General features: G+C 39.3%; 1 protein-coding gene across 1 annotated transcript; it reads left to right on the top strand.

Annotated features, from left to right (window-relative positions):
• Window positions 1-841: 841 nt before the first annotated feature.
• On the top strand, window positions 842-25,594 carry LOC122085070 (the record flags this gene model as incomplete). The annotated part of the gene is given in 3 exon segments (XM_042653512.1): window positions 842-939; window positions 6,311-6,443; window positions 24,518-25,594. Coding segments are annotated over 3 exon segments (902 nt in total), but the record flags the coding sequence as incomplete, so codon positions are not given.
• Between the last annotated feature and the right edge of the window lie 256 nt (window positions 25,595-25,850).

Here is a 25,850-nt window from a genome sequence, read left to right as displayed (position 1 = left end):
TACAAAATAGAAAGTCCTTTAGGTACTAAAACTGGAAATAGAAACTAACTTATGATTGAAAATTAGAAACTAACTAGGTATTGAAATGAGAAATTAAATCACCCCATCTAAAAAGGAAACTAAAGAAAAAGGAAACAAATCAGTGAATCCAATATGCAACCTTAGAACTTCTAGTTTAGACCCATAAAAGTGGCCCACTCCAAACCACATGGACTGAAGGCCCAACACATATACAACCCAACTCTAGGCTTGTTCCGAATAAAACAGGCCTAGTTTGGTGAAGAATCTGTATCACCCCCCCTCTCCATTCTTCCATCCCCTCCCTTGTAATTGTCTCCCCCTTTCTATTGCTTTGCCCCTAGGGGCTGTATTTTCTTTTCCCCTTCCCCCTTTTTGGTAATGAAATTCTTATATATATATATATATATATTCTATGATAGATTTCTCTCCCCTCATCAATGATACTTGAGCTATGGCAATGAACTAGGTGTTAAGAATACACTTTCTCTTAGTACTTTGGTTTTAATAGTGCTTGCTTTTCTTGTTTTAACTTCATATTGTTGTAGAGATAACCTCTCTTTCGACTTGACACCTCCTCCCCCACATTTTTTTATTCTTTCAATCAAAGCCTGTTATCCGTGGGACTTCAAGGTTTGTAGACCTTCCTGCATTAGCCCACCTCCTCAAAATTTAATAACTATGGTCACAGTTTGTTTAGAGGATTCTTCACCGTATTTACCTTAATGTTTATCTAAACTTTGAAATATTGCAAGCTGTATCAGTATGAGTGGCCTTTGTTTTTATATATCTGTTTCTATTCTGACAACCGTACTTGTGGCAGATAGATCAAAAGATGCAATTTTAAAAGAGCTTCCACAGATTTTCTTGATGGACTGCACATTTAATGACTGCAACTCTCTTTTAGAATCAATGGGTCAGGTAAGTTGTGTGGAGTCGACATTTATGTGTTATTGAGTTTTGTTGCTTGGTATAACTTTTTTCAAGTGCTTTCTTGCTGAGCTCCTAAATCTATTCTTGGAGAGGAGTGCGTCTTTTCAATCATTGTTGTTGTGAGTTCTGGATGGTGCATGAAAGGGACTAAAAATGAGTGAAATTGCTTGAAGTGTCATTCTCGATAAAAGGGTTGTAAACCAATATTAATCCTCCTTAAGCATGATCCCATGACGAGTGGGGATCGGAAAAGCTCCTCCAAGACTTTGGTTTGAGAGCCTTATGGGTTATTGGCATAGGATGTAATGTTAGGAAAATTGAGGGTTGGATGAAACCTTAAAGATTCAAGTGACATTTGCGGGAGTATAATGCATAGCATAAATTAACATAAGTGAGCAGCAAATGCTTGATGTTAGTGAAGAACCCAACTATTTTTTTTTTTTTTGGGGACGGGGGTGGGGGAGGAAGACTATCCTTTCTATTTCAGTTCCTAGTTAAACTAAGACCCTAGCTAGTATGAGTCCAACTTACTCCGGTGAAAGCTTTTCCTAAGCAAATGAAAATATCAGCTTAAGAAATAGGAAAAAAAATCAAATTTTGTTGAAATGTGTATGCTGATACATATGTATGTTGAAGGTACTTATGTAGTTATGTCTCTTCATTTTATGATGATAAATTGTATATTCTGATCTCTAAAAGGGCAGTTTTGTCTTTTTCACTTTATTAACTGTATATTGGGTTGGAGTGTCTATTTTAGGAGTCAGACAGAACTGGGGGATGCAAGTCGAGCAGGCTGGACCAGCCCAAAGGTCAGGCTGGGATATGACAACCCAAGTCCAGCCTGGAAACCCGAGATGAAGTAGTCCTAAATTTACTGTTTGAAAGGTTCGGTTCTCTGAATCAAGTCAGTGGAATCATTAGTGTCCATCTTCTTGAGCCCATTAGCTCTCTCAAGAGCTGACTTAGGTTTCAAGAAATCTCAGATTCGAAGTCTGTCCAGACTTCATAGTACTCCAGCTGTCTTCATATCTCAACCGAAATAGAACAACTCGATCTGAACTCTGAAGTATTAGTGGAAGCAATGATTATGGAGTTTTAATTAAAACATTTGAGTTGTAGGAAGATCCCTCCTTTTGGATGTGCCACAACATGTAGATCATCTTGGTTTTGCTTTTTACATATTTCTGTGAACAGAACTTGTCATCCTGACTGGTTTTTTGACTATATATATAGAGAGAGAGAGATGGGGAGAGAGAGAGAACCTGTGATATTTAGATAATTTCTCTTGGATTATGTTATTGTTATTTCCTACTTCCTGTAAAATGGAAACTTTATACTATGTAATAAAATATATTTTATAACACTCTGTCTACTTACATAATGTATCCAAGTAGCTAATATTCCTAATCAATGGTTTGTAGTCAATGGCATTAGATGAACATAGACATATGTATATGTACATATATATCTATGCATATATACAGGCAGGGCTAGGCTTAGCCTGGTGGGCTCAATCAACTGTTACCCATCCCGGCTTGACCTTGGGCCTGGATTTTTCACTCCTAGCCCAATCCCCAGACTCCCCACATTTAGAAGCCTGGCCCGAGCTCAAAAACTTTTCGGGCATGCTCAGGGTTTTTCGGCTGAGTTTGCACTCCTACACAAGTGACAACAATTCTCCCCATTTCTTCTTCTTTTTTTTTTTTTCCTCTCTGAATATCACGAACCAACTTGGTAATATAGTGAGCCCTTATCTTTTTTGGCCAACTGGTTTGTAGAGTTTATTAGTTCTTCTGTCTCTCACGAGTCTCACCAAAGCCCCAAGGCCATATGGTGGGTTTGTAGAGTTGTATCATGGTCAACTTCAAGCAAATAGTGAACTAAGTCCCCCATCTTATGGTTCTTTTAAGGAGTTTTTAAATGTTAAAAGTGCAAGGTTTTGACATGCAACATGTAAAAAGTGCAAGGTTTCTATAGAAATTTTTTCTGTTTAAGAGAAATTTCGATGATAAATGTGATTTGTTGAAATGATACAAGTCATACAGCATGTATAGTTTCAGTCCATTTTGCTGGTTTCACTGGTTTTGTGATTTTCAGCCAAACCACTCCTATAGCAGTGTGGAACAAGTTGGGTAGTAGTGGAAAGCAATGAAAGCATGGTTCAATATTTCTTTGTTCGACCGCAATTTCAAGGTATGGATCCAGCCCAAGATGAGATGGAGGGTTGTATTGACTTTGTACTTGGTTTCGACATTTCGGTAATTTCGACTGAAAAATACTTAGTTTCAACCTATTTTGACTAGCACATGACAAGTCGAGTTTTGACCAGAAAATACCAGGCTTCAATCGTTTCGACCCATATCTCGGATTTGGGCTTTTGGTTGAAACGGCTTCGAGATGTCGATCCTTGATTTGAAAGCAATGATTTGGTGCATTTGTGGAGCTTTGTGCCGGATACAAATTTGAGGTTTTGTGGATTTATAGGGCTGCTGTTGAGGACTTCAAGCGTTTCTTCTGGTATACTATGAATGACCACATTTATAGTTGTCACGGCATCTAGGCGATCCAATACGTTAGAGGGAGCCTAGACGCAAGGCGTCTAGAGCGCTCACCTAGGAGACGAGGCACCTGGATGCCTAGGTGTTGCCTTGAGGATGCCTTGACAAGTATGCCAACATTTATAATACAATCGAAGGATAACTTGCTTCAGCAACAGCAACAACATTCTGCTAGTGGTTTTGATCCTGCCAGGAATTCAATGTGGTATTAGGAATCTAGGATGGGCAGAGGGGTGTCTAGCTTGTATTTTGACTCCCACATCTTTGTAGAAAAGAAGAGATTTCACATGATTTGCAATAGAATTCAGAACTCGAACAAGAAGAAGAGAAGAAGGCAGTAGGCTAGGCCAGAAGAGCCTTCACCCACATTTGTGGAGCTCAACGGCTAAAAAAAACACTTGAAAAAACTTTTATCCTATTATTCAATTCATCACTAACAGATGGGGGGAGGGGGTGTATATGCATATACATTATAACATTCTAAATTTCCTAAACTAACTCGTAAAAGAAATCATAATCGTAGTTGTCAAGGCACTTGGGCCACCCAAAGCATGGGAGGGTGGTGGAGGGCCAGTAGGGAAAGGGAAAGAATCCCTGTGATGTCTTATAGTTGCAGGGTGTAAATAATAAAGAGGAAAAAGAGGAAGAAAAGAGAAGAGGGAAGAGAAGAGAGATGGTTGTAACTTTGGGTCTCAACACAGATGTATGGAGTCCCACTTCATTCTATATATAATATTGACAAGTGACATAACCCTACTATGGGCATAAAAGGAAATAAAGAACATAAAAATGAAAAAAAAATATAAAGTCACTGTTCACGTGAATGCTGTTCATGTGAATAGTGTGTTGTGAACCCCTTATTCGATAACTTTTAACACTCATCACGTTGGAGCATAGGTGTTAATCATGTGCAGCTTTTAACAAATATAATCAACTCTACCACTCCCAAGTGACTTGGTAAAAACATTTATAAGTTGTTCTCTTGTGCGAACATGACTTGTAAAGATAACTCCTCCTTGTAACTTTTCTCGAATAAAATGGCAATTGACCTCAATATATTTTGTTCTCTCGTAGAAATTTGGATTTGATGTAATATGAATAGCATCCTGGTAATCACACCACAATTGCATAGGAGATGTACTTTCAAACTCAAGCTCAGTCAACAATTGCTTCACCCGCATCAATTCAAAGGTGACATGCGCCATGGCTCGATACTCAGACTCTGAGCCTAGATCTAGCTACCCATCAGTTGAATGCCTATAAACAGGAGATCTAGCCCAATCAGCATCACAAAAGCGTTCAATACGTCCATTTCCATGATCAGAGTATAACAGACCATGACCTAGAGCTTTCTTGAAATAATTCAAAGTAGGAAGTATAACAAACCATGACCTAGAGCTTTCTTGATATAATTCAAAGTACGAATAATAGCATCCTAATGGGATGTACGAGGAGAGGACATAAATTGACTCAGAACATTGACAAGAAAGGTGATAAGAGGTCAATTCATAGTCAAATAATTTTTTCAACCAACCTCTCCGATACTTCTCAAGAACATCTAAAGTATCACTACTTTCTTTATTTCTTGCAAGAAGCTGGAGAGATCTAAGTATTTTCAAGTGAAATAGCCTAAAAAATCTCGCCTCTCCCTTGTTTTTTTTTGTTTTTGATATGTTAAAAGGCCCTCTGCCAATATTTTAAGTGGAGTATCGAACTCTATCAATTGGTACCAACCGAAACACAAGGAATTCAATTGTTCGTGGCCCATTTGTTCGTATTGAAATTTATCGTATGATACACTTCAATACACCAAAAGTTTTAATTAATACATGTATCGTAATGGTCTATATTGTATCGATACCGATAAGTATCAGTCAATACGATACAGACTGATACTTTAATTTTTTTTTTTTTAAGATGGGGGGAGGGGGAAGGTTACAACCAGGAGACTCAAACTTGAGACCTTGAGTGTGGGCTTAGAATACCACAATCTCATCAATTGCACAAGGCAGTTGTTAAATCATACCTTTGTTACTCCCCCCTTTTTCCTTTTTTAAATTAGATAAAGTTTGCTGTGGTCATTCCACCCATGGAAATTTTCATGCACTAACGTCCTAATATGCCACATGGAAAAAGATGATTTGGTAAATCCAATTGTTCGATAGGAAGGGCATGGCATGGATTGGTTGCATGTCAATTTTTACAGAAAAACGCAACCATTTGCCACCCATGTATTGGCATCTTTCCCTTGTGTTTTTAGCCACCTATTTATTTTTCTAAATGTAATGAATCTTCAAACAAAAACGGCCTCATGGCTAATTGTGATTGAGTTCAAAAGTGACAAAATCTGGGCATATTATGGGGCATACTTCTACACAAAAATTTGGCACTAACTTCTGCCACGTGGCGGATATTGGGTCCGACCACCTAACGTCCTATGGTTGGACCTATTTACTGCTTATTTTTGGTGTATTTTGCTTCTAGACAGTATTTTCATGTATGCTAATCATCTCTTAAAACCACCCCCTGATACATTGATCAATACCAATACTTGACATTGTCCGCACACTTAAATCTTCTTCTGTAATTTATACATTCATAAAGAAATTTACCCTAATTTTTTTTCTTGCTGCTTCTTTCTCCTGTTGTATGAAAATATATGTTTGATGCTATTGATATAACTGTGAGCCACTTAGCTAAGGATTAATGAGGAACCAGTGGATCACTTGCTAACCATTGTTGCGATTGTTTAAATGTGTTATGAACCATAGCTAAGTCTTCTTTTGTGATTAAAAATGCAGGAAGTACTTTACCCGGCACTGGTGTTATTTCCAGCAGGGAAGAAGAATGCTACGTTTTATAAAGGGGATATGGCTGTAGCTAACATAATTAGGTTTCTAGCAGATCATGGAAGTAATTCTCTTATTACCGAAGGTATGAGTATCCAGCCTACGATTGCTAACTTCCTTGGAGCATTTGAACTCTTATTATTACTCTCAAATGAACATCTTCAAGTTGTGCTTACTTCTATTATGTTGGGTTGTTTAGCGTTGATGCTATCTCTTTGAGCTGATTCGTAGGGGATAATATTATATGCTCAATCAGGGAAAACCTACATTGTTATATTTACTTCATACTTGTAAATTTATGCTGAACAATTGAAAGTGATGATGCATCAAGATTTTTATAATTCAGGGTGAACAATGTGGGTGTGGCCATGGTTCGAAATCTCGCCAAGATCTCGGTTTTTTTTTTTGTTTTGTTTTTTTTTGTTTTGTTTTTTTTTTTTTTTTTTTTTTTTGTCTATACGAATTACTAGATGTACAATATCTCGGCCGATATTTCGGTATCGTCTTAGCGAGATACCGAAATGCTACAAACCACCTTATATAAATACATGCTCTCGGTGAGAGAGAGTCGAAATTTCGACTGTCTCGCCTGTGTCGACTATTTTGGTTGTATCTCAGCTCCAACTGCAATTTTTTACACAAATCACTCCTATTGGCCTCTAATTAGCCACATCATCACACATTTTGACTTCTAAATCTCTCCTCCAACAAGATCTACACATTCCAAGCTTAGGAAAGGTAAAGTTCTTTCCCCAAAGGCATTTTTTTTTTTGAAATAGTACATAAATACATGTTGGATGCTTCTAAATTTTTTATATGTTAGACACTAGAGGTTGATCTATGACCTCACGGAGTTGAAAATTTTTTTTGGTGCATAAATATTTTTTTTATTTTTCTGGTTTAAAAAATTCATTTTTCATTAACATAAATTGGCACTTTTTATGGTAAATATACCGTTGATGGAAGTCATATATATATATATATATATGGTATTCACCATTTCCTGTTCTACGACTCTATCAGAGTGATTTTTTTTTTCCAACCAGTAATTATTTATTTTAATTTTTGAAAAATTAGAAAAATATATTAATAATTGAAAAATAAATTTAAAAATAGGGAAAAATATTCTGTTTTGATTTGAAAAATAAAAGAAAAATAGGAGATTAATAGTAAAGTGTTTTGAAGCATACATAATGCTTGTTATGGTATACCATATTTGATTTTGTTGTATTATGCCATTAAAATATTTTTTTAAATTGATTAAAAAATCATTTATGTAAGAAAAAAATATAAGTAGCTGCCATATATTTGCTACTCAGTAATGATATTCTTTTTTCTATGTATCAGCTTTGGGGTGATATAAAATGGCTAATAGAGGGGGCGACAAGGAAGGAAGGAGAAGAGGGAGAGGAGGTGGGAGAGGAGGTGGGAGACGTGATAGTAGTTGTGATAGTGGGGAGATTGCATGGAAACACGGAGTTCCTATTGATGGAGATAAGAGGAAAACTTTGTGTCACTACTGTCACAAGAAGTTTATTGGTGGTGGGGCCACAAGACTTAAGAAACATTTGGTTGGAAACTCCCCAGATGTGGCTAAATGCAGGGAAGTGCTTGATCATATTGCTAATGCCATAGCTGAAGACATAAAGGGAGGGAATAAAAGTAAAGTGGCGAAGGAAAAGGCGAGGATTGAGTTTAAGGAGGCACTACATGCTCCCGGGCAACGTTATAATGATGATAGTGATGATGACAGTGATGACCCTATTTATGTGCCTGATGACAGAAACTGAGCAAGAGGGTAGAAATTGGCAGCTGGGGGCAAGGGTTGAGCAGACAAAGCATTCGTGAGGAGGAAAGACGTAGATAGAGTAGAGGACCTGGTCTATCTAGAGCAAGGGGTAGTGGATCTTCACAACCTCTTCCATTTAGGAGATCACAGAGTACAAGGGTAGCCCCACCTCTACCTCCACCTCCACCCAAGGATTAAAGTATCTATATCGGTTGCCGTATCGGTCGGCCAAAATTAAGATACGTATCGAAGGGTATCGTATCGTATTGGAGATACGCTAAAGATACGCACATAAATGGATAGGAAACACTTTTTTATACACTTGCATAAAAAATTTATTAAAAAAAGCTATTGATAACCTGTATTATGTATAAACACTAAATTGAGGGTATCGCACTAAGAATTCAAGGTTTGTAGTCCCATAAATGTAAAATCTTTGTTCCCAACCTTGATTTTCACTTTAGTTTGAGAGAAATATGGCTGGCACCAACTTTGGAACAAAAACCCCTCAAACAATCGTGTTTTTTTGAAAGATGACCCAACTTGGCCATTATATGACTGTAGTGCACTGTATCGATACGTATCCTACCGATACACACCAATACATACCAATACATATCGAAATGTACATTTCACTCGATTTTATTTTTTCCAGAGTATCGGTACGTATCGGTGCGTATCGGTATTGGTGGTATGTCGATGCGTATCGTAGGTTACGTATTGATACGAAAGGATTTTAAAAATTTTGTGTATCGTATCGGTGTGTATCGTATCGGTAAGGGCCCGTATCGGCCGATACGGTACGATACGCACTGATACTTAAAACCCTGCCTCCACCTCCAGTGGTTCCACCTCGTGCAAACCCCATTTTACAATAGGATCCCCATGTGTATAGGAAAAAGGGCAATATGCAGCGTAAGATAAAGAGGATGTGGACTAACATGAAGGCTTATGTTGGGGAGGCTATGTCTAAGTGGATGGTATTTCATAGCATCCCGGCAAACGCCACTACAGGTCCCTATTACTAGCCGATGCTTGATGCTGTTGCTAAGGCTGGTCCAGGGATAAAGGGGCCCACTGCATATGAGGTGATGAATGTGTATTTGCCTCAAGAGAAGAGAGAGTTGAAAGCATATATAGATGAGTTAAATGTATTATGGGAGAGCTATGGGGTAACCATAATATCTGATGGTTAGACAGGGCCCACAAGAAAGTCCATCAATTTTATGGTTTATTGTGATGGTAGAACCATTTTCCTGAAATCTGTTGATGCATCCAAGGAAAGAAAGGATGCAAAATACATTTACAAGCTTTTGAAGGAGGTTGTGGAAGAAGTTGGGATACAGAATGTTGTTCAAATTATGATTGACAACGGAAGCAACTACAAGAAGGCTGGTCAGAAGATGATTAACAACAGCAGATTCCAACTCTTTTGGACTCCTTATGCAGCACACTGCATTGACTTGATGTTGAAGGACATGGGGAAACTGAAAATTGTGAAGACTGTAGTTGATAGGGCAAGGCAAGTGAGCACATTTGTCTATAATCATGGGTTTTCATTGAACCTATTAAGGGAGAAGTGCGGGGGGGACTTGGTTAGGCCTGGTCTCACAAGATTTGCTACCAACTATGTTGCACTATAGAGTTTTGAGTCCAAGAAAGTTGGTCTTTGATCCATGTTCGCATCTGAGGAGTGGTTTGGGTGGAGGGAAGCAGGATCAGCTGGTGGTAGGGAGGCATAGGTAACCATTTCATCAAAGGAGTTTTGGACACAACTGGGTAAGTGGTGAAAATCTTGGCACCAATTGTTTGCGTGTTGAAGATGGTGGATTCAGCTTTCAAACCCACCTTGCCAAGCTTGTATGCTGCTGTGTCAATTATGAAAGAACATGTCTATGCTACCAACCCATGTGGAAGTAAGAAATTTGTGGAAATAATAGAAGAACGTTGGGAGTGCCAACTCAAGCATCCATTGCATAAGGCTGGTAAGCAAAGCTGAAGACATTCTTTTATGTGATATAAAAATGCATTAATGTTAACATTGACAATAACACGTTTTGTCAAATTTCAGGATACTATTTAAGCCCCAAGTATCAGTACAGCCATAGACTTGCATTGGATCTAGATCTTCTGGAAGCAGTGAAGCAGGTGGTTCCCAAGTTGCAACCAAACCCTGGTCTATAGGCCAAAGCCAATATTGAGGTGAGTTTTGTAGTACTATAGGAATCTAAATATCAGTATAATGGTTGTTAACTAGGGTCCTATTTGTGCATTTGTTATAGAAGAAAGAATTCAGGGATGCATTAGGCAGCATTGGAGCCCCTGCCGCATTCGCGGGTCGTACGAGTACTGATGCTGGTATGAAATCCAAATTGTAGTATGTTACTTATCCAAGTGTCAAGTGTTTTGAAACGAAAATAATCTTTTACACTTGTAATTTGTAATGCAGCTGAATGGTGGTTCGACACCAGAATTAAGGAAGATTGCCATTAAAGTACTCTCCCAGACATGTTGTGCATCTAGTTGTGAAAGAAATTGGAGTACATTTTCACTCATCCACTCTTAAAGTCGGAATAGATTGGGTTCACATTGTCTCTCTGACTTGGTGTATGTGCACTGTAATATGAGACTGAGGATGCAGCACATATGCATGGGTATGGAGAATGATAGGGGCCAAGTCGAGCTACCTGATGTTTTCCAAATTGACTCAGATGAAGAGGCCCTCTAGTAGACTAGGTGAGGGATAGAGGCGAACCATTGATGGATCAGCCGAGAGGTAGGCCGGACCCTTATGTAGTGCGAGAGATGGCGGTGGATGTTGATGATTGTATGGCTACAGAGGGAAGGATACATTCATAGTCCCCCTCGACCATTCAAGCTTGCACCTGGTAGGGATGAATTAGATGAAGATGATGATTGGTCCCTTTCATCAAGTGGTCGTACCCACACCCAGACTCAGGCACAGACACCTGATGATACACTACATAGTGATGGTGATGGTGGTGGTGGTGGTGGTGGTGGTGTTAGAACAACTTATGGGTTCGAATCCAAAACCCTAGTTGAAGGAACCACACAGAGAAACAGGAACACGAAGTCTACTCGAAATCATGGAGGATTGATTTGTACCTTTCACCTAGTTTGCTGAGGACGATCGACGTCGGTCACTCCCAATTTCCCTTTTTTGGCTATGGATCTTCTACAACCCCTTAGACCTCCTTGGTTCTCTCACTTTAGTGGTAAAGTGGGGAAGAGTGAATAATGACTATAAGAACCCAAAACCTAGTATTTATAATACTGTCCTGCACCCAAAACCCAAAACCCAAAACCCAAAACCCAAAACCCAAAACCCAAAACCACAATGGGTTCGGCCAACATATCCCTAAACTTGAGAGTGGACCGAACTGGTTCATGCAACTTGACTCTCACCCATTTAATCAACCCGAATAATTAACTAAGCCCATAAATCCAACAATCTCCCACTTGGGCAACGTTAATTATAAGGATGTCTTTTAAATTGGTGTGGTCATAGAATCTCATTACATTAACCATTCTTACTGTGATTCAATTGAAAAATCACTCACATCGAACAACAGCAGAAGATACACCTCAATATACAACATACAACTTTCTGTCATTACAAACATAAGTAAATTTCTCACCACGAATCTATGTGGGATATTAACATGGAAATATTGACATATCCTCAAATAACATTGTTGTCATTCCATGTAGGTCCTCAACTATGATATTAATTTTTACTATGGAAAATCGCCTTTAATTTGGGGTTAATATCTAATTGTGACTTTCCACCATTGTGACTTTCCATCTATAAACTGTGGCAAATATTGCCTTTTAACTATGGAAAAAATGTTGCCTTTGAACTGTGGCAAGTACTGCTTTTTAAACTGTGGAAAAAATATTGCCTTTAAATTGTGGCAAAAATATTGCCTTTAAATTGTGTCTCAAAACATAAGGGCTAAATTTTCAAACAGAAACAAATAGTCAACAAGAAGCAAATCTCCCACTAACCAAGCATATCAAAAACTCAATAATACTCATGTTAGAAACATGATCTTTAAATACTTCCACTAGAAAAGCCTTTGTAAGAGGCATGCCAACATCCTCAGTGAGTAGGAGTTATAATTGAAACTGTATCCTTATCCTTTATGACAGGGATTTATTGGTCTTCTTATTTTCTTGTATTAAGTGTGAAAAGTACACCAACTTTTGAAAATTCAATCACCTTTGGGGAAAAGAACTCCTAAGTCAGTTTCCTTTTCTAACATGTGATGACATCACCTTTGGGAAAATGTCATCTTTACTGCAAGAAATACACAATTAAATTGAATGTCCACAAACTTGGATGGCATCACCTTTGGGAAATGCGAACTTTATTGTTGAGAAAGACATAACCGAATTGAATGTACCACTTTGGTGGATTTCACTCAATTCTATCATATTTTTCCCATTGGAGATATATGTGTGTATAGGAACATACATTTTTGTGTCATTAGGACAACAAAAACCATACAAGAGACGACCATAACTACATTCCTATCCTTTGGGCTAAGAATGCACTTGTCCTCTTGCAAATCCACATTTACTATAAAAAGAGCAATGACTTTCAAGATCCCCTTACCTTTGGGCTTAGAAACCTTTAGGATACTGTCCTTTTCTTTAACTTGGGTGACAACACCTTTGGGCAAATATCACCAACTTTGCTGTCCCAGGGAAAACCATGGAAGAATAAGATGTGCCACTTTGGTGGATTTCATCCCACCATTTCATGGTTTCCTGAAAATTTACTATACAGCTAAGCATGTGCAAAAGCTTACACAGTTTAATTCCAACATCATCCATTCATCACAGGGTGTTCCAAATATGACATGCAAGTACAAAATATCATTAATTTTCTACTTATGTCATTCATAAATGACTTTTCAATATCATAGTAATGATAAACCAGTGCATGCATAAACATGAATACAATTTTGAAGCCACTATTAAACAAAGACAAAACATTATAACTGTTCCAAAAAAGTTAAGGAACAGAAAAAAAGGGTCTCATTTTCTTGTATTGAAAGCAACCCAGAATACTAAACATCCTCCCACTGATCGAACCATATAAAACTTTTTAGAGTACCTAAATCCATCCTCCCACTGGTTCGACTTGTTAAATTTTTTATCCACAACACCCCAAGTGTATGATAAAGTGACATCATGTTGACCAATGGTATTTTATAATTCACTAGGCTTTGGGACTAAGGTTCTAAAACTTGGAAACAGGCATGTGATCAGTCAAACATTATATGCCATCGAATGGAACTGGTTCCTATCTTTAGAAGTGTTTTAAAAGGATGTTATTTGATAATAAGGAGTTTTCAAGTAATGCCTAATGGGTTTTTTAAAATTTGAACCAATTCAATTGAGAGTTCCAAACATGGTTTAAGGGAAATATAACCATCAATATTGATCGGTATTAGAGCAGTATTGGCCTTGGATGATCACATGACCATTTCCAAGTTTTAGAACCTTAGTCCCAAGGTCTTGTGAATTATGAAATACCATTGGTCATCATGATGTCACTTTATCATATACTTGGGGTGTTGTGGATAAAAAAATTTAACTGGTCGAACCAGCGGGAGGATGGATATATGTACTTTGAAATGTTTTATATGGTTCGATCCGTGGGAGGATGTTCAGTATACTGGGTTGCTTTCAATACAAGAAAATGAGACCCATTTTTTTTGTTTTTCTTAAATTAAAACAAAAAGGTAAAACTACTTTTTAAAATAAGCTAAAAGCAAAATCACCATTATATGCCATCATCTCACCAAACCAAAATGATAAAGATTTGACAATAACAAATTAATCATTTATTAATTTAATCTTTTAACTATTTAAACGATCAATAAAACATGAAAATTTAACCAATCGATTCTAGCTCTGTATGGGTCTCGCTCAGATATCACTTGTTAGAACAACTTATGGGTTCGTATCCAAAACCCTAATTAAAGAAACCACACAGAGAAATAAGAACACGAAGTTTACTCGAAATCATGGAGGATTGATTTGTACCTTTCACCTAGTATGCTGACGATGATCGACGTCGGTCACTCCCAATTTCTCTTTCTTGGCTATGGATCTTCTATAGCCCCTTAGACCTCTTTGGTTCTTTCACTGTAGTGGTAAAGTGGGGAAGAGTGAATAATGGCTGTAGGGACCCAAAACCTAGTATTTATGATACTATTTTGCACCCTAAACCACAATGGGTTGGGCCAGCATATTCCTAAACTTGAGAGTGGACCAAATCGGTTTATACAACTTGACTCTCACTCATTTAATCAACCCGAATAATTAACTAAGCCCATAAATCCAACAGATGGTGGTGGGGGTGGTGAAAGATTTGAAGGAGTTCGAGAGTAGTATGAACAGGCCGAGCTAGAGCCTCAGCTGGAGCCGCTGTGATTCACTGGGGAGAGTCAGCTTGAGTATGCCACACAAGATACTGGTCACGGTGCACGTCAGCCAGGTGGAGGGAGGAGTTCAGGTTACATTAGAGGGCCTCGTCGCCGATTTGGTGGAGATGGGCGGCAAGATTGTATGGACATTGATAGTTTATCTACATCTATTGGCGGAATGAGTTTGAGTGGAGGGGATAGTCATCCTCACAGTGAGAGTAGAGGGAGTGGGTAATGGCGTGCTCCATCATTTACTAGAGAGAACATCTGGTCGGAGTATCATGAAACTTATGGTCAATTCACTGGGATGGAGTATACATCTCATTCATCCATTCCTGCTACTGACTACAGCTCCCAAGCACAGTCACATGGTGGTGGCTTTGTGGATAGTTTATTCTCATACCCAGCCAACCCGTATATGTTGCCGGAACCATCAGTTGACAGTAACTCAATGGCGGGTTCTTCTTCTTCATACTATGGTGATGATACATACCCTCGGATAGGTTACCTTCAGTATGTAGTGACTCAGTCTTTTTGGCAGTTGTGGAGGATTACGTTCAATTCTTCTCTCAGACTATGACGTGGCATGCATTTGTGGTGTAGTCAGAGGAAAATGCATGTCGACTCCATCGTACTGGACGTGGAATCCAGCCAAGCCGTCATAGTTCTTTCCAGTAGATCCTAGATAGTCATTATGATTACTGTTGTACTGTTGTGTAACTAATATGTTAAGTGGATGACTTTAGTTGGGACTTGTGAATTAGGGAGTTGCATAGTATATTACTCTAGTACTTTAGATATTAGTTTATTAATGTTGATGTATGTTTTGATCATAGCTTAGATGCATTATTTATTTGTTTTAATATCATATTATATCTTGTTCTAGCAATGAAGCAAGTTAAATCTCCAGTAAAGTTCGACGGTTGCTGTCAAACAAGGGTGTAACTCTAAAACAATGTCATGTTCTAATATTTTTGCAAATGTATGTTCTAAGTGTGTTTATTAACCTTTAAACAAGCTACCCTCTAAGCTTTAGATCAAAATATGGCCGTTTGACCACCGAAATAGTCAACCGAGTAAAAAAAAAAAAAAAAAAAAAAAGAAAAACCAACTCACCGAGATCTCGCTGAGTTGGTGATTCTGAACCCACCGAAATGAAACGAGATATCGAACCTTGGGTGTGGCTATTGCGAGCAATGAGTGGGTGATGGACTCAGCAAATCCTCAAAAACAGGATTCTGGAACTCGGGGAAAATATGGATTTTTTATAGACTTTTAATAATTATTAGCTATTTTCATATTATAGAAATAATTTTGTTATTGCTACTTAGGTCAAATTAAATTGTAAACTAATAAATTCAAAATATATTGGTTTCCATTACTACACGGCAAGATTCAGAATATGAGTTTAATCTGGGTCTATATCTCTAGCTGTGGGCCCTAGGTCTGTTGTATCATGGAAGGAATTAGAGGTATCAAAAGAGACTACAATTCTTAAATGGTGGTGATGCAGCCAACGAAACCCTAGATGCAAATTAGCAGTTGAGGAGTCAATAAGCTGCTGCACAGGCTCATATATGTATATATATGGTAGCAGCTGATTTCCCTGCTAAAAGGTATCTGTGATTCTGAGAAAAACAAAGAAAAAGGGACAGTTTTGATGAGGAGGAGATTTTTTTTTTGTGGAGAGAGAGAGAGAGGATTGATATTGGAAAGGTTGTCAAGCATTTACTCAGCAATTCATTCAACTGGTGCTGTGGGGTGGGAGTTACAAGTATTTATGAAGATTCAATCAAAAAGCTTAGGAAGTTCCTAACTAATCAAGTCTTACATTTATAAAATATCAGAAAGGGCCATTACCAATTCATTCAACTGGTGCTGTGGGGTGGGAGTTACAAGTATTTATGAAGATTCAATCAAAAAGCTTAGGAAGTTCCTAACTAATCAAGTCTTACATTTATAAAATATCAGAAAGGGCCATTACCCAGTGCTGGTCCCCCTTATGTGGGGTCGTGGGAGGGGTGAGTTTGGAGTTGATCCTATCCTTTGGCATTTTTGCATAAAGTGGCCGCCCTCAACACTCGAACCCACGCATTTTCCCTGGCAGTCCATACTTCTTACCATTTCCCTCATAGTTGTCAAGGTGTCGCCTAGGCGGGCTCATTGGCCGCCTTGCATGCATTCCCTCTCTTAACACCATGGATCGCCTAGACGCTGTGACAACTATGGTTGCTCTAAGAATGACCCCTACCTTTCTCAAATGGCAAAGAGACCAGAAAATTAGGACCTCTTAGAAAACCTAAAACTCCTAATCACTTGGTCCCCAAGACAATACTAATGAAATATCTACTAGAAGGCTCTGCACACTAATTTCTTAGCTCAAAAAACTAATTTTCTTATACCTGCTCTACCGCTGGACCCATATTTTTTTGCTTTGATGATTTATTTCCTTGCCAATCAACTCAAATAAGTAAAAGGTCACACCCAATAGGATATCAGAAAGGAGCAATTTTTTAACTGGGATTGCATTAGCTGATTGACATATATATCTTAGGTTCTGGTCCTTGGGCACTTGGGAAGGGAAGAATCAATCCCAAGTCCACACCCAGAGCTCAGTCCATGCTCATACATATGACATGCGATACGTCCAGGTACATACAAATCTTGGTTAATATAAACAATTGAAGGTTTCTTCTTTTCTTTTTTGATAAATATAGAGTATGGGTGCGTACATTATTACCCTCTCTAGACCCCTCAGTGGCTGGGGGCCGGTGCACTTAGTACACCTTTTTTTTGAAAGTAGTAATGGTTTTGGGACTCAGCAAGTAAGCCAGTTATTGTAGGTTAAGGAATTAACTTTTCTTTTTCCTAAGCTAGTTATTGTAGGTTTAGGAATTAGCTTTTCTTTTGCCCTTATTTTGACCCTAGAAAATAAAAAAAGTTGCTTGAAACAATAAGGTAGTAGAGTATGTGCATTGGTTTAGGATCACATTGATGTGGTATACCAGTTATTGTTGGTTTAGGAGCTTTTACCGGAAGTAAACAAGATTTTACGATTGAAATATGGTTGGTTGAATAAGATAGATTTTAGGTGAGAATGGTGTGGTGACGCGGACGATTGGTAGTGGTAAAGTGAGTGGTGGCCTCTACTTGCTCAAAATGGTGCATCCTCCACAGTTTCCCAGACTTAGGCTCATTACACTGATTCAGAGTTTGCATTTTTTAAAATTTAGATGGCATCGCCATTTAGGGCATCCCTCCTTGGGAACTCTACTGGAGTTTTTCCTGATTTATTTAAGAAATGTAACCCAAACCAGATTTTTTTGATGCTAGTGTTTTTTCCAACCAAACTAGAAGTGTTTATTCTAGTTCAGATGATAGAAGTATTGTTCCTTTTTCATTGATCCATTCTGATGTGTGGGGCCCTACCCATCGTTTGTCAGTGACTAGACATTCGTAGTTTGTCACCTTTATTGACCGGCATACACTTAGATTTATTTGTTGCATCATAAGAATGATGTTTTTCTCTGCTTCCAGTTATTTCATCACTTGGTTCAGAAGTAGTATGATGCTAGAATTTAGATTTTGTGCACTGATGATGGTAAGGAGTATATGGAAGGTTCTTTTCAGTCTTATCTGGCAGATCATGGTATTGTTCACCAAACCAGTTGTGTTGATACACCCGCCCAGAATGGAGTTGCTGAATGGAAGAACTGAAACTTGTTGGAGGTAGCAAGGTCGCTTATGTTTGAAATGCATGTCCTAGCACTGTACTGGAGTCAGGCAGTCCTTACCATTGCATTGCTTATTAATTGGATGCTGTCACAGAGTTTGGACTCCTGCTGCCCTATTGAGGTGTTTAGTGGATCTATCTCCTATATGGTTCCTCCCAATGTGTTTGGATGCATTTGCTTTGTTCATATCATCACCTTCATGGTAAACTTGATCCACAGGGTCTTCGGTGCATTTTTCTTGGGTACTCTGCTACATAGAAATGGTACAAGTGTTATCATCTTCCTTCTCGTAGTATGCTAGGTCATGATGGATGTGGTGTTTCATGAGACCTGGCCAATCGTTCTTTGAGCCAAAGTCTAACATCCCACCAGGTAATCTTTTCTCGTCTAATGTTAGATTGTTAGTGATCCGTCTCTTGATCTTCCTATTGTTGTCCGTAAAGGAAGTAGGACCTACACTCAACATCCTATTTCCAATGTTGTGTCTTCTAATTCCTTATCTCCTTCTTATCATGCTTTTTTGTCCTATCCTGTTTCTATTGAACTGGCAGGAGGCTTTTGTAGAACCATAATGGAAATATGCAATGGATGAAGAAATGAGGGCACTTGGGAAAAATGACACGTGGGACTTGGTAGCTCTTCCACCACACAAAAAATCAATGGGATGCAAACGGGTGTTTACAGTCTAGTAAAAGATGGATGGAACTATGGATAGGTAAAAAGCTAGATTGGTGGCCAGAGGTCTTACTCAGACCTATGGAATTGACTATTAGGAAACGTTTGCCCCCAATTGCCAAGATGGATACTGTCCATGTCATCATCTCCTGTGCAATTAACTCATGATGATACTTATAGCAACTCAATGTCAAGAAAGCCTTCATGTTGAGCTTAAGGAAGAAGTGTACATGGAGACGCGGGCATTGTATGGGCTGAAGCAATCTCCCAAAGTATGGTTTGGTCGCTTTCACAGAGCTATGTTGTCAGTGGGATATGAACAAAGTAATGCTGATCACATTCTATGTATCAAAAAGGTTGGTGATCAAGTTACGATGCTCATTGTATATGTCGATGACATTGTCGTCACTGGGAGTGATCTAGCTGAAATAGCTAATTTGAAGACTTATCTGGGTAAGGAGTTTGAGATCAAAGATCTTGGTAAGTTGAGGTACTTCCTGGGTATTGAGGTGGCCCAATCTACTAGAGGTGTCTTCCAACGGAAGTACACTCTAGATATTCTCTTTGAGACTGGAATGTTAGGGTGCAAACCAGCTGATACTACCCTTGAGGCCAATGTTCATCTGAAAAACAAGGATGGCGAAGCAGTTGATAAGGGTCAATACTATAAACTAGTTGGGCGACCTATCTATTTGTCACATATTAGAATAGACATTGCCTATGCAATTAGTTTGGTGGGTCAGTACATGCATGATCATTTTTCTCATATGGAGACAGTGTTCCACATTCTTTGTTACTTGAAGTCAGCTCATGGGAATGGCAGTTTGTTCTCATCTTGTGATCATATGCATGTAAAGGCATATACTGATACAGATTGGGCTAGTAGTTCCCTAGATGATCGATGGTCTACGTCGGGCTATTGTTCCTTTGTTGGTAGTAATCTTGTCACATGGCATAGCAAGAGGTAGGGTGTCACACCCGGTTCACATAGAACCGGGCCAGTGACCGGGTTAACACCGGTTAACCCAAACCTGCCAGGATCATCTGATACAGTATTCCACCACAGCATATACACAACTAAGAAAGAGCTCATCAGTTCAACGGAAGACTTGGTTTACCTGTGAATATTCCCATAATACTTGATACCCGAATTGTGATACAATAGTTAAATACATCTGGGCCTGAAGGCGTGATATTTACACAATAAGAGTACAATTCACATATCAAGTACACAAAAGGAATCATAAAAAATCAGAGTGTACAGCTCAGCTCGGTATCAAAGGCTAGAGCTCAGCTCGGTATCAAAGGTTGAGCCCAGCTCGGCATTGAAAGGTAGAGCTCAGCTCGGCATCCAAAGTGAAGCTCAGCTCAGTATCAGAACTGCGGTCCCGCAGCACAACTCTCGCACGAGCAATCAGTGCCGTGCTCTAACTCCTCAGGGACCCACCAATCCTCTTTAGGGAACTCAACTGTGGGACCCGACTCGTGCTCTTCAGATGGATGACCTGCAAAATCATCTAAAAGAGGTGCACACGTGGGATGAGCTCACTAGCTCAATAAGTGGAAAGATGGACCACACAACAGTCCACACACAACAAATCACAACCATATGCACTATATGCTATGCATTACATTTTTAATCACATCCACCTAAGCAACATTACTAAGTCTTTGGTTTAGTGTTACTACAACCACAGTGCGCGTACACTCTGGGTACGAGCCGAGAACTCTATCCCGCGATACGCCCATAGGGTTGTCGGAGAAGGCCCACCGTGAGTACTCGGAAAAATAAAACATGCCGACCACCAGCTCCCAACATAAAGTAAATGACTGAAAATTAAAGGTGCTGACTCCAGTAATTTAAAAGCAGTACGATTGGCCCTCTTGAATATACCACCGGGGTTGCCAACTGTCCTAATGACCAGCCGAGCGTAATGTCTAACCGCCACAGTGACCCGACAACCGCGACCACTGCTTCCCCCCAAATGGTAACCCAACACCTTAACCCTTGTTGGGAAGGGTCGTAGCACGGGAAGGTGAAGATCCTAAACCGCATGCTCTTATATGACAATAGTACGATTGCATAGTGCCACCGCGTCCCATACCACGGGCCACCAATGCACTCGTTTCCAAGCCGACTACGATGTCTAGTCTATTAATGCATCATGCACAATGATGTCAACATTCACCACATAAGCATATCATCACTTGGCAATTAGAAAATAAACACAACACCCATGCATAACAATGTGAGGATGACTAATCTACATAGCATTTTCATAATGACATGGCTAGACTAGATACGATTAAATGAATGCCAAACAATGCCTTGAAACAAGGCCAAACGTCCTCTCCCCACTAGTGTACAAGGACTCACGCTCGGTACGGGTGAGATCCGGTGCGAGAAGCGTGAGATTTGGTGAACCTATCATGAGTGAGCGGGGTTAGTATTTCACCACCTTGGGATCAAAATTAACACGATCCAATGACAAGATCATGTTTAGAATCCTAAAAGAAGGTCACACGTTCGTTTTGGGTCCAATCGGATGTAAAAATCACGTTCGGAGCCTCTCGGGTGGGTCGGACAGCCCACCTGTCTGACCCACCAGTCAGACCCACCGGTCTTGACCGGCGGGTAGGTCGGCCCGCCGGTCTAACCCCTCGGTTGGGCCCTGCTAAGACCGGCGGGCAGGGTGGCCCGCCGGTTGGGCCCGAGGGCCCTGCCCTCTCAGGTGGGTGCCCACAGGCGGGCCAAATGGCCCACTGGTCTTGGCGGGAAATTGTTGTTTCTTCCCAAACTTCTCCCAACTTTTGGGGATTCAAATGGGACCTTTCCAAACCCATTCTTCACACATTCAAGGTCTCATAAGATGGTTCTAACCTAGATCTAGGTTAGATTTAAGGAATGGAAAGCCATCTTACCTTCTTTGCTCAAGAACACCTTCAAAGCCCCAAAATCACTTCCAATCACCAATGCTCTTGCAACCGTGGAAACCCTTCTTCAAATCCTTCAAAATCAACACATAGATCATCTATTAAACCTTAGATTCATCATCTCAAGGGGGATTTACAAGATCTCAAGAAACCCTACCCAAATCAAGGGTTTTACTTGGGTATGGTAAAAGTTTAAGGAACCCAGCCTTTGCTCACCTCTAAATGTAGATCTAGCGTTGGAGATCACTCTTCCGGCGTCGGAATAGGAAGATCAAGCCTCGACGCCGCTGAAATCCATCTCTTCTTCCTCTTCCTTCTCTTCTCCTCTTCTTTCCCTTCTTTTCTCTCTCCTCTTTACTCCTCTCACCAGCGTCCGAGTGTCATAAATGAGAAAAGAAAAAGGAACATAAATGCTATATATACTTCTTAAAATAACCAAGTAATCACATGGGTGGGTCACTCAGGTGGGTGGATGTGCCCACCTGTTCGCCTACCTGAGGGCCAAAACTTGGCCAACAAGTGGGATTTTGATAGAATTCGGCCCTCAGCACGAATCTCACTCTTAGCATACGATGTAATATACGTATGCACCTTAATATACGGCTACATACCTGCTTTATCCGTATATGGCCTTATGATATGTGCAGGTACACGGCTTGGGTACACCCGTCTCTTCTGGCACTGGCTCAGACTTGTCGGGCCAGCCGGTGTTTAAGGTCACCCTTGCCATCATAGTCCATAAGGAACCCGCTTTAACTCTCTCCGGTTTGGGTCCTGCATGGTTAAACCAGGTCAACCGTGTAATCAGACCGGGTTTAAGAAGTAGGGTATTACATAGGGGGTGGTGGCTAGATCTAGTGCAGGCTGAGTTTAGAGCCATAGCGCTTATGGTATTGTTGAGTTACTTTGGATTCAGTGAATTCTTCAGGATCGGGTGTGCCTGTTTAGTTGCCTATGATGATGTACTGTGATAACAAATCAGCTATCAGCATCGGACACATCCCAGTTCAGAATGATCACACGAAGCATGTGGAGATTGGCCGGAATTTTATCAAGAAGTTGGAACAGGGTCTTATATGTATTCCTTATGTAAGGTCTGAAGATCAATTAGCAGATGTCCTTACAAAAGGTCTTAGTAGTAAAGCATTTTATTCTATTTTGTGCAAGTTGGGCACATGGTTTTAAGTATCTCCGATACCGATACGATACCCTCCGATACGTATCTTAAATTTAGTCAGCCGATACGATACACATCGATACGATACATTGAATTTTTTAAATCATTTCGTATCGATATATATCCTACAATACATACCGATATGCATCAATACACCATTAATACACATCGATACGATACGACATGCCTTGATACAACTCTATGAAAAATATAAAATTGAGGTAAAATGTACGTTTCGGTATGTATTGGTACGTATCGGTGAGTATCGGTATGTATCGATCGGTACGTATCGGTATATATCAGCACATATCGGTGAGTATCGATATATATATATATATCGGTACGTATCGGTGAGTATCGATACATATCAGCTCTACGGTCATATAATGGCCAATATGGGTAATTTTTCAGAAAAAAAAAAAAAGGATTTTTTGAAGGGTTTTTGTTCCAAAGTTGCTGTCAGCCATACTTCTCTCTAACTAAAGTGGAAATCAAGGTTGGGAACAAGGATTTTACATTTATGGGACAACTACAGACCTTGAATTCTTAGTACGATACCCTCAATTTAGTGTTTATGCATAATACATGTTATCAATAGCTTTTTTTAACAAATTCTTTATGCAAAAGTGTTTAAAAAAATGTTTCCTATCCATTTATATGTGTATCTTTAGCGTATCTTAGTGTATCTCCGATACGATACGATACCCTCCGATACGTATCTTAATTTTTGCCGACCGATACGGAGACCGATACGGCGACCGATACCGATACCTTAATCCTTGGTTGGGCATGTGTGATATCCATGCACCAATTTTAGGGGGCGTGCTGTAATATGGGTATACGAGTAGAATTGTCCATAGAAGCAGAATAGTACCTGTACTTGTATCTCTACCATTATAAATAAAGAAGGGCTGGTATCAATTGACGCAAGTCACCATTTCCTCAAAATCATCAGGAACGTTTAGCCGAGAAAAACTAGTATTCAATTATTGAAAATTAAGATTCAATTTTTTTGGATTGATTAAATATTAAAAAATATGGATCCTACTCAAAGAAACCTTATACCAGCTATTTTGAGCCTGCATTATGAATTCCGAGCTGTCATATGTTTTTGTCTTTGAAGTGGAGCACTGTGTAGATACATTCATGTTTTATTTTGCCTCTTTTATAGTTCGTTGGGATTTTTTTACCCTTTAACTGAGGACTATCTTGCTCCAAATGTGAAAGATGACCCCTCTCTCTCTCTCTCACACACACACACACACGTGTTTTAACTACACAGATTTAGAAAATATTTATGTATCTGTGATTGTGTTTTATTCTGCAGTACTTGATGTTGTTGTATGCATGTTGGTGATAGAACTCTTTTGTTGATCTTGATCTTGTTAGGTATTATGTGGAATGGAGCAGAAAAAAGAGGTGTGAGGTCATATCTGTTAAAAAATGAATCTCCAATTATAGTTAATGAAAATGATCCTCTTGTGAAGAGAAATTACCATGAAATTGTCTTTAACCACAGGACACCTGCTGAAACTTTAGAAGACAATCAGATTGGAACATACATATCCAAGGACATACCTCATGTGCTTGTTGGCTCTGTCCTTACTGCCACTGAAATGCTTCTCAGTGCTCCCCCATTTGATAATTCTGTGGTTCTCATTGTGAAGGCAGACCAGATTACAGGTTTTCTAGGTTTGATTATCAACAAACACATCAGCTGGGACACACTACAGGAACCAAATGGGGGGTTAGAACTGCTAAAAGAGGCTCCTCTGTCCTTTGGAGGCCCAGTTTTAAAAAAAGGAATGCCCCTAGTCAGCTTATCTCGAATGGTTATTAAACCAGGGTATCCTGAGGTTCTTCCAAGTTTATACTTTCTTGATCAGTTAGCCACAATCAAAGCTGTTGAGGGGCTCAATTCAGGGAACCAAACTGTTAAGGACTATTGGTTCTTTTTTGGCTACTCGAGGCGGGAATGGAATCAACTCTTTTATGAGATTGCTGAAGGGGCTTGGCATGTAAACAATGAGCATGGACAGTTGGATTGGCCTGAAAGGTGAGAATTAAAGAAAACTATTGTACATGGTAGTTTGTATGGCAGAGTTTTGAATTTCTGCGGCCTGGAACTGTAGGAGACTAAACCGAGGACTACTACAGCAATGCCAAGGATGTTAGGGCCGTTTAGCATTGGGGTACCATTCTGGGATTTATTTATTTTTAACACCTTGAAACTCTATATTTAGTTGTGCTTTAGCTTCCTTTTTTTGTGGTGTTGGGGGGGGGGGGTGTTTCCAAAATGAGCTTCTTTATTTATATTAATCAGCTTATAGGAGATTTGATGAGAAATTGCTGTAGTGGCTCAATTAGTCAAGTTGTATATGCTTGTATTTTCTTGGCCTTCCAAAAGGAAATCTGGATTTTGATAAAATTAAGCTCCATGGTAAATACGGCAACTTTTATAGTTTACCTTCTGGTTCAAAATGCTTGCAGTCCTTTCACAATGTATATGCTTCTTGAGGTTAATACTATCAGCCATTAGCTAGGATTTAAATCAGAATTCACTGTAACAGAATTTAAGTTGATTAACTGTAACAGAGCAAGATTACTAGATTTGCAGGTATTAAATTGAGAGTGCCAATAGAAGATAAATATTGATTATTAAGAGTGAGATGATTAGGGAGTTATGAATGAAATAAACTAACTGAACTTTAACCAGAAAATA

The sequence above is a fragment of the Macadamia integrifolia genome, chromosome 1 (assembly GCF_013358625.1).
Source record: "Macadamia integrifolia cultivar HAES 741 chromosome 1, SCU_Mint_v3, whole genome shotgun sequence".
Lineage (NCBI taxonomy): Eukaryota > Viridiplantae > Streptophyta > Magnoliopsida > Proteales > Proteaceae > Macadamia > Macadamia integrifolia.
The sequence above is the reverse complement of the archived record's forward strand: the minus strand, read 5'-3'. Positions and strand labels throughout refer to the sequence as shown.